This window comes from Macrobrachium nipponense, chromosome 43, assembly GCF_015104395.2.
Source record: "Macrobrachium nipponense isolate FS-2020 chromosome 43, ASM1510439v2, whole genome shotgun sequence".
NCBI classification, from domain to species: domain Eukaryota; kingdom Metazoa; phylum Arthropoda; class Malacostraca; order Decapoda; family Palaemonidae; genus Macrobrachium; species Macrobrachium nipponense.
In genome coordinates, this window is record NC_061104.1 from 32,460,596 (window position 1) to 32,470,366 (window position 9,771).

At 35.8% G+C, this 9,771-nt stretch overlaps 1 protein-coding gene across 1 annotated transcript in view; it reads right to left on the minus strand.

Annotated features, from left to right (window-relative positions):
* Positions 1 to 3,858, minus strand: part of LOC135213631 (beta-galactosidase-like) — a 17,541-nt gene extending 13,683 nt beyond the window's left edge. The window contains exons 1-3 of the mRNA XM_064247661.1: positions 3,704 to 3,858; positions 551 to 657; positions 15 to 211 (exon numbers count right to left, since the gene is read on the minus strand). Coding sequence (XP_064103731.1) covers positions 15 to 211; positions 551 to 616 — 263 coding nt within the window. The 5' untranslated portion in view covers positions 617 to 657; positions 3,704 to 3,858. The remainder of the gene's footprint in view (positions 1 to 14; positions 212 to 550; positions 658 to 3,703) is intronic.
* Between the last annotated feature and the right edge of the window lie 5,913 nt (positions 3,859 to 9,771).

A 9,771-nucleotide genomic window follows, 5' to 3' on the forward strand; every position in this document is an offset into this window, starting at 1 on the left:
TGAATTGGACTTACGTTTCCACGGCATTGAATCCAGCCATCCTGAGCTTCCTCAGGCGGTCTCTCCATTCAGAGGGCAAAGTGCGGAAGTAATGGATCGAGCCCGAGATGTACCGGAAGGGCTGCCCGTCTTTCAGAAATTGGTCATTTGCATAGTCAATAGCGAAACTCCGGGCATTATCTGAGAGAGATGCGGAGCGTTTTTCCGGTATCTGTATTTTATTAAACAGCAAACAAAATTAATAGTATTCATTTCTATTTAAAAGTAGTCTGTGATTTTCATCATATGTAATCTTAAACTGTTTCTCTGTCTTTTGAAATTTCCGCGGCAGTACATGGCAGAACTCTTATCACTGTTGGAAATTATAATAGCAATAATAATAATAATGAACCAAACATAAAGAGTTTTAAGTAAACTACTATGTAAATATTTACAAGTAGACAAATTATACTCAGTAATCTTTTGGGTTTCCTTTTTTCAATATAATAATAATAATAATAATAATAATAATAATAATAATAATAATAATAATAATAATAATAATAATTACCCTGATGCTCATTCCAGTCCCGATGGCGCCAACCATTACAAAGAAAAGAAGACCGAATTTCATCATAATTACGGGTTTTTCTTTCCAGTGAAGAAGATATCGAGTTCCTATGATAGAAAATAAATAAAAACAAGGATTGCATGCACATTAAAAATGCCTGAAATCTTATGCAATTAACGCATTGAACTGTGTAAGAAAAAAAAAGAGGAAAATTAGAATGATACTGGTTAAAGATAAGCAAATTAAGCTGGCCTAATGCCAGCACGTGCCCTAATTTCTTCAAGCACCCAGAGAAAGTGTTTGTGGAAAGTTTTTGTATTGTTTGTTTGTTTCGTTTGTATGGTGTTTTTACGTTGCATGGAACCAGTGGTTATTCAGCAACGGGACCAACGGCTTTACGTGACTTCCGAACCACGTCGAGAGAGAACTTCTATCACCAGAAATCCACATCTCTCACCCCTCAGTGGAATGCCCGAGAATCGAACCCGCAGCCACCGAGATGGCAGGCCAAGACCATACCGACCATGCTAATGAGGCGCTTAAAGTTTTTGTATTGACTCAACTTTGCACACTTGCGCTTTTTCTCGCCTGAGGGCCGAGCATTGCTTGCTCCAGGCTGCTGTGTCCGTCAGTGTTCCTACATCATATTATCACCCAAGTTTATTTTACGAGGTCCCATTTTGGCCAGTCTATCAAACCCCATTTTTTTGTCAGTTTCTGCTTAGAACTTTTTTAAAGCAATTGTTCTTCGGAGTTGTAATTAATATCTATGTATTTTACTTTCCTGTGGCGGATTTATAAAGAGGCGGCCGAGCCTGTAAAAATATCGCATGTGTGCAGATTAGTGGAATTCAAACTGCAAACTCCAAAGTATGGTTAGCAATATAATTTGTACACATGAGATGAACAACATGGAGCATTGCATAGCACGACAGCCATCTAGAGGTGCTCAATTTGAAAATAAATCCCGGAAAACTAACCCCCTCCCCGCTCCAGCTGTAAGGGCCCTCTTTTTGCTTGCCTATTAATGAGAGGGCCCCCTAAGGTCACCGGCTTAGGTGCCCTGCATACCCTAAATCTGCCCCTGTTAGTTTCTTCCTAAAGTTTTAAGATTTTTTATGATACAAGGCATATTCCTGGTTAACTTGAGAATCGTGTGTTCTTTGGTTCCTTTCCCCTTGTCTTTGTTGTACCCAACGATCACTGAAGAACAATAGATTGGGTATCATAGGATCTGTTAATGTACAGCCAGCCTGTGAGCACTACCCACACCAAGATGGCGTCGGCCGGGGATGACTCCATCTAGTGGCGAGCGTTTTCTGCACTAGCGAGCAAACTAGTCAGAAATCACCTAATAAAACATATGTAACTTGTTTGGTCCAGTAAGAAACTAATGCCAGCCTCATTTAATAATTTTGTTATGTTTTGTAATGATTTGAACAGCATTCATTGATCTTACGCTGCATTCTATAGTAATGATTTTTATTACTTAATAGTTCAATTCTTTTTGAAATGGTTTATTACTTATTTTATAAGATTAATTTTCTTATCAAATGAGCCCAATTTTATGTAGTAATTTGATTTACTTAGAATTAAATATTTGAATCAACTAACAGTTTGAAACGAAGATGTCTTGTTAAATCTAGGTAATAACTCCGCTTCGGGTATTTCTTTGGAAATTAGTTTCCTCTAGTATTTGGGTTGCTTATTAAGAATTTACTGTTACTTTTGGGGGGTCGACTGAATTTAAACTCCAGGGGCTAGTACTAAACACGGCGAAATACATTTGATGCCCCAATCCCTAGTGGCTGTCGTATTCGCGGGAACGTTCCTGGTATTCCGTGCGGAGTTATTGCCTAGAATTACCGTTGTCTTTGCCCACAGGTACAGTTATTGAATTCACAGTTACGGGTTGCTAAAAGCAAGAGTCCGTGCCAGCACAAGGCTGGCTTAATCTTTGCTGCTGCTGCTGTCTTTTCCCTTTCAACACTTTATTACACTTCTGAAAAAAAACACACACACACTGGCTAAATTATTATTCATAAACGATGAAATCAACGTTAATTAAGTTAGTTTACGGACCTCTATTTAATCCTTCAACAGTTTGTCCTTAGTCTAGAGAATATTATACAGTTTCCAAACTCAAAGGCTCCATTATCAAGTAAAAAAAAAACAACGATTATTCAAATCAAGAATGGAACATATCGGTTCTTGGTTAAAAGTGTATGTAATTAGTGTATTTTAACGTTTACTTTAAATTTTTATCTGCTAGTTGTTTAATGTTTCTTGAAATTAATAACGAAGATTTTATTCATGACCTGCTGGAAGGACGAAATTATTATTAATGCATCAATTATTTAATTTTCGTTTTATTTGAATTGAAAATGGAGCCATTGAGCTTTGAAATTATATAATAACCACGAGAATAAGGACAAACGTTTTCTCCTTTTAATTTTATTTTATGATTTGAAATAACAGTTCCCTTTGAACAACAAATCTGCTACTTCGCTAATTGTTTCAAGGTTTTATTTCTGATAACTGATGTGATACGACTACTATGATGGGTTAATAAATGTTAAAAAGGCAACGCTGAAGCGGGCTACCAACAGTAAGCACCACCCCGGCGCGGAGCGGTAGGCTATTGATTAATAAACTCTCTCTTATTAACTGCTATATTAGTCAAACAACTCAAGCATTTTTTTAAATATAATTCAAAATATTCAACTTTGTTGCTTTGGTGATGTCTCTGTCCTATAAATTAAAAATTTCAACACTAATTTTTTCAAGTCACGATTTCAAACTCATATAAACATTTCAACTTTCTTTAACTAAAAAATATATAGAAGCAGTTACTAGTTTTGAATGATACGTTAGAGTTAACTTCTGTTTTTCACTTATGTCAAGTTTCAAAATTTTATCTTATTCCAAAGTAGGTGAAATCACAGAATATTTGATAAGCACGCATTAAAAATTTCTACTACTCCGAGCCCGGCTATGCGTTTCTATCCTAAACCAAGATGGCGGCAATGGCTTCACCTCCTGTAATGCTTGATAAATGGCTGTGCCCAGTCTATTGTTCTTATGTGACCGTTGGTTGCACCTTGGCTCGATCATTCTACAAATTTCCCCAATAAGAAAACTATCACAACTTACCTTCTGTGTCCGCTTTTGCCCCGGCAATCGAATTTTTAGAATGATGTACTTTCAGTTATACAGTCGTTCAAGGCGAGTTATTTATACAAAACTAAACCAAGGAATGGAAACGCCCATTGGAGAGGTTGACTTTTAACAATGAGAGGACGATTGTTGCTTTGGGGGCGTGTCTCATAGTAAGTGTTTATAAACTAGTAACAATGAAATGGTAAAGTACCCTTGACAGACAATGGGAGATACTCGGGACTGATAATTGTATACTGATATGAATTTAATTATCTGTAACAACTATAAGTAACGCTAGAGTTAGTGTCCAAGGTCTAAATCATAACTGCTTCCATGTTGCCAACCGGGCTTTGCTCAACATACTGCAGCCATTGTTAATTTGGACCATATATTGACGTCAATTTGTGTCCGTCTGTCTCTCTCAGATGGATCTGGATAATAGTATTTTTTTTTTTTTTTTTTTTTTTTTTTTTTTTTTGGCGGAGGTATGCTCTTTCACGGTACATTCAAATTCTAAAGCTGATTTTGCAAAATCCCTCGGTCGGTATAACGAAATATGTCTTATTTTCGTATTTTTCATGTATTCATTTTAGCAGGGGTCACACTGTTCTACATAATTAGAGAATACAGCAGTTTAGAACAACAATATTTTGATTGCAAAAAGGATGTGTAAATGCTGTGTGCAATTCAAAATTAAGACATACTATTCCTTTGAGATTCCAGATGGCAATTAAGAGCTTAAGAGCTAATGAAGATATTCATATAACTAGGGCCGATAAGTCAAACTGTATAGTTATTTTGAGTAAGAATTCTTATATTGACAAGGCTAATCAACTTTTATCCGATGAAGACACTTATGAAAAACTAATAAGAGACCCCACCGATAAAGTTAATAAGCATTATAATAATACTGTGAAATCTTTGTTAAAGTCGCACCATGAACTAGCCAAGAAGTTCTCTGTCGTTAATGCCACTCTTCCTTTTATGTATAGCACAGTAAAGGTTCCAATCAGACCCATTATCAGTTCGATAGGCTCAGCTTCTTATCATTTGTCAAAATGGTTAGGATCTCTGTTAAATCCGCTTATAGAAAATATATCAGAGGCACATATTAAAAATACAGAAGACCATATCACAAAGTTGAAAGTCCAAGATACAAATTGCAGGTTAATTAGTTTTTATGTCAATTCATTGTTTACGATGATCTACAGTTTCTACAAGAAAAAATGAATTATATAAATATTCTTATTTCCCACCATGTTTTTATTAAGTTGATAAAGTTGTGCATAGTTGATAATACGTTTACGTTTTTATAGATAGATTTTTGGTTTGGCAATGGGAAGCTATTTATCTGCAACTCTCTCAAAAATCTATATGGAATTTTACGAAATCAGATACCTACCAATTATCATTACGTTCACTTTGACATAGTACAGATACGTTAACGACAATATGACTGTGGCCACGGGATTGTGACCCCTTGGAGTTTTTAGAACTTTTTAATGGTCTGGTTCCATCCATAAATTTCAAATTGGAAATAGAACAGGATAAACCCCTACCATTTCTTGACACAGTCATTATGAGAACCGACAACGGTTTTAAATTCAAAAGTATACCGTAAACCAACACAATGCATGACAGATTGTTAGTTGAAGGTTGCCTCATTAGTTCTTTTAGTAACATGAATATGAGCGATGGTCTTTTTAAGATGGACGAATTGTTGAAAAGTTTTATTTTTGATGATTTAAAAGTTAAACGAGTTGTTAGATATTATACAAACAGATAGTTTTGTACTGTGATTTGTAGTAACTGCATATTTCCGCTAAGTATGTCTTTTGTTTTGAACAATGTTTATTTGCATACTTAAGTAGGTTGTTGACTTGTTTCATTGTTATTTGTGGCCTCATGTTGCTTTCTTGTGTAAGTTGTTCTCTTAAAATTGTTCAGTACCCTGAAGATGACTTTGGAATAAAAGTTGAAAGTCTTGGTACCTCCTTCTTTCATTTTCACGTGAGGATCTCTTATATATACATATGTGTGTGCAGCCTATTTATAAATTCATATACATATATGTACATATTCATATTTATATATGTGCATATAGCTACAAATGTAGATGTGCATATGTATATATTTATATGTGCATATCTACCTATACATGTGTACATATGTATATGTAAATCTGTATTATGTATGAGTGTGACACGCTCCTTTTCCAGAAAACTTCCTCACCTATTTTTTTTTTCTTATCTCACCTCGAGTGCATTAAAATTGTCAAGTAAAGTGTAGAGGCTACTGCACCAACATTCAGTCATTCTGGCGACAGCTGAGTTCTGGACAGGAAGCATTGGAAATTGTTTCCAAACAATATTTCCCAGGTGGACAGGCCTTAATAGCAATGTTTCGAGCTATAGGTTCGTTTCTGGATGGAACAGGCCTTGATTCTATAGACCTATCATCACTGAATGATAACAGTACGGTAGCTAACATATTAGCAGGGAAGTGCAGAAGAGCTATTTAAGCACATATATCACTAAGACTTGCCCTTCTCAAATGCTACATTGATGAATTTTACAAATTGCATCAACAAATTAAAGAAAAGGAACTGGTTGATGTTCTGCAAGGAGAGAATTCAAATGAAATTAAATCTACGCACAATGATAGGCTACTGCAAAGATCCTGACAGACTTGAATATGCTAGCTACAATGAAAGTATTCAGCACTAAAGAATCCGAAGGAAAACCAACATTCTGAGTGGCTATTCAGTACATGCATATGGTGGACACAATGCTTATTTTCATTAGATCTTTTCGAACTGCAAACTGGGAGTTACATCTGGCAGCGCTAGAAGAGTTTGTGATGTGTTTTTTGCCCATTACTTGGTGAAACCCTGCACGAAATCTGACATCACACGAGCGCATCTATAATAATCACCGGCTGAGCAGGGCAAGACAAACCGTGGAGAATGCCTTTGGTATGCTAAAAAAAAAAAAAAAGAAGAAAAAAAAAAGTAGATATTGTTCACATATAGTGTACTGTCTTTATTTGGTCTTCTTGTTTAAAAGTGTATTGATATGAAACACATTTTGTATACCTTATCTTTCCTACAGAAATAATACGTATTTAACATGAAATACCTTTCGTATACCATCTAATAGTTAAATCAATATTTTTCATTGTCTCCCACAGATTCAGTGTTTCACACCCGCATACATCTTCGGCCTGAACGTTTTGAGTCCGTGGTGTTGGCCGCTTCTGTGTTGCACAACTTAATTTTAACAAGAAATCAAAATGCCACGAATGAGGCACATCAAGAAGACTCAGTGACACCTGAGGCCTTACCTGGTCACCGGAGGTGTGAGTTATTACCGAACCTGACTCCCCCTGGCCGTCAGAGAGGAACCATGGCTAGCATGGCTCAACGAGATCACCTTCGTGATTATTTTCACTCCCCTGCAGGCTCCGTTCATTGGCAAGATTAAATTATATAAAACAAGAAAGCAATAGAACATTCCTGTACATACTTTATAAAATTAAACTGAAAACACATTGTAAATATCAAAATAAATTTTAACATTCTAAAATATTTATATTATTACCCAACGCATTTTTTGTCAGTTGTATTCAGTAATTTTTGTCATGTATTAAAAGTACATTTGCATAAAATGGAAGCTTAGGCACAGTAGGTAAGGAGACTTTTGGGATAAAAACGTTATTAAGAAGTTTACGAACATACCTGTGAAAAAGTGTAGTGGGAAAATATTGACGTAAAAAGTTGATCTCTTCGTGAAAAAATTCCCAACTAGATGTCAATGAGAAGGCACGATGAAGTAATGTGGATAAAGAATTTAATTTAAAACCATAAAAATAGTGACTAAAAATTTGAACCTAAGAAATCAACTTTTTACGTCAATATTTTACCAACAATTATTTTCCCACTACACTTTTTCACAGGTATGTTCGTAAACTTCTTAATAACGTTTTTATCCCAAAAGTCTCCTTACCTACTGTGCCTAAGCTTCCATTTTATGCAAATGTACCTTTAATACATGACCAAAATTTCTACGATGCACTAAGAAAACTCATATTTAATTATATACCAGCTATTAGATTTAATATCATCCCAACAAACCCACTCAGTTTAGGTAGTTTGTTTAAATTCAAGGATAAACTTGACCCTTTGATGACCTCATGTGTTGTATACAAGTTGAATTGCCCTAGATGTAATCTGGGGACCTACGTGGGATCCACACAGAGGTTACTGAGGGTCAGAATTGATTGCCATAAGGGCGTTAGCTATAGAACTGGTAACAAACTTGCTAATCCTGAATTTTCTAATATCAGACAACACGCTAATAAATGCAAGATGAATACACAATACAAAGATTTTGAAATATTGGGACGGGCACCGAATGGCAAACTACTGACAATTCTGGAGTACTTGTTTATCAAACAGCTTGTTCCACAATTGAACACGCAGTCTTCCTCGACAACTCTTTACCTAACGTGAGCTGTTGCCGGTTATTTCTGGTTTGTTCCTTCTGACTTCTGTCCTCCCTTTCTCTCTTGATGGTTGGTTCTGCTAACTAGTTTTTATTTATTTTTTTTTATCTTTCTTTTATATTGTATTATGTCTTTTATTTGTAATTTAGCGCTTTTAATATTAATTTTATTGTTTTATGTCTTTACAGCTTGAAAATGAAACCTTTGTGTTTTGAAACGTTGTAATAAATGTATTTTAAGGACCATCTGAGATGTACTTCCTCCTACAAGTCTTCTATATATATCAGATATTATATATATATATATATATATATATATATATATATATATATATATATATATATATATATATATATATATATATATATATGTGTGATAGACCTTATATATATATATAGATATATATATCTATATATATTTATACTATATATCATTAGACTCTCCTCCCAGTCCCTTGGCATTACTTCCTCTTCCTATATAGCTTTTAATTAATCCAGCATCCATTTCTACCCCTCTGTACCTAGTAATTTGGTCATTTCAATTTAGAGCTCTGAAGGACCTGGTGCATTACCATTCTTCATTTTACTTAACACTCACTTTGCTCCTGTATCCTGTATCTCTATCACTGGTCCATCAACCTTCTGTGCTTCGCCCATCCCCTCCTCTCATTTTCAGTATTTAAACGTTGTTCAAAATACTCTCGCCACCTCCGCTTAATGTCTTCATCGCTAAGCAATATATTTCTATCTCTATCCTTGGTGGCACCCAATTTACCCAAATCCTGTCTGACTTTTCCTCAAGTTTGAAATCTTATAGATATCCTTTTCTCCTCTTGTTCCTAGCCTTTCATGCAACTGCTTCGCTGCACTTGCAGAGCCATACCTACCATCCTTCTCGCATCTCTTTCCTCTATTCTGTACCCCTCCTCTGCACCCTGTGCATGCCTTACTTTTCAGTCCTTAAATGCTTTTGATTCTTATACCTCCCCATTCCACCATCACTTTTCTCCTCTCGACACTACATCCGGTGGTCCTTCCCACCAGTTCCTCTGCTTCCCCAACACATATTTCTCATGTCTGTCCACTCTTTTCCCCTTTCCAGCCATCTCTCTCACACAGTCCTCCTAAATTGCTCCCCCTTTTCTCCTTTAAGGTCCCAAATCATTAATTCTAGATCTCTTTCTCTTCTTGGGTTTCCTACCTCTCAGTTTTAGATCTATCACTACCAACTTATGTTGTTTAACAGAGGCTTCTCCCAAGATCAACTTTTGAATACATGTGTTCATAAAAAGAGGACTTTCTTCTGACTCCAATGTTTTCTCTTCAAGTTCCCATCTGGTATAGATCTTCATTTAAGAGCTATGTCTATGTTTCTTTAGAGGGTGTTCCATATACAGTGGACACCCCTCTATTCGCGTACTTGGGATTCGTGGAGTCACCTATTCGCAGAATTTTCTGTGGAACCTATCCAAAAAATCATTCGCAGGACTCGCTCATTCATGGGTTTTTCTGTGTAGCGCATCTATAAAACCATTCACCACTCCCCACTATTCACAGATG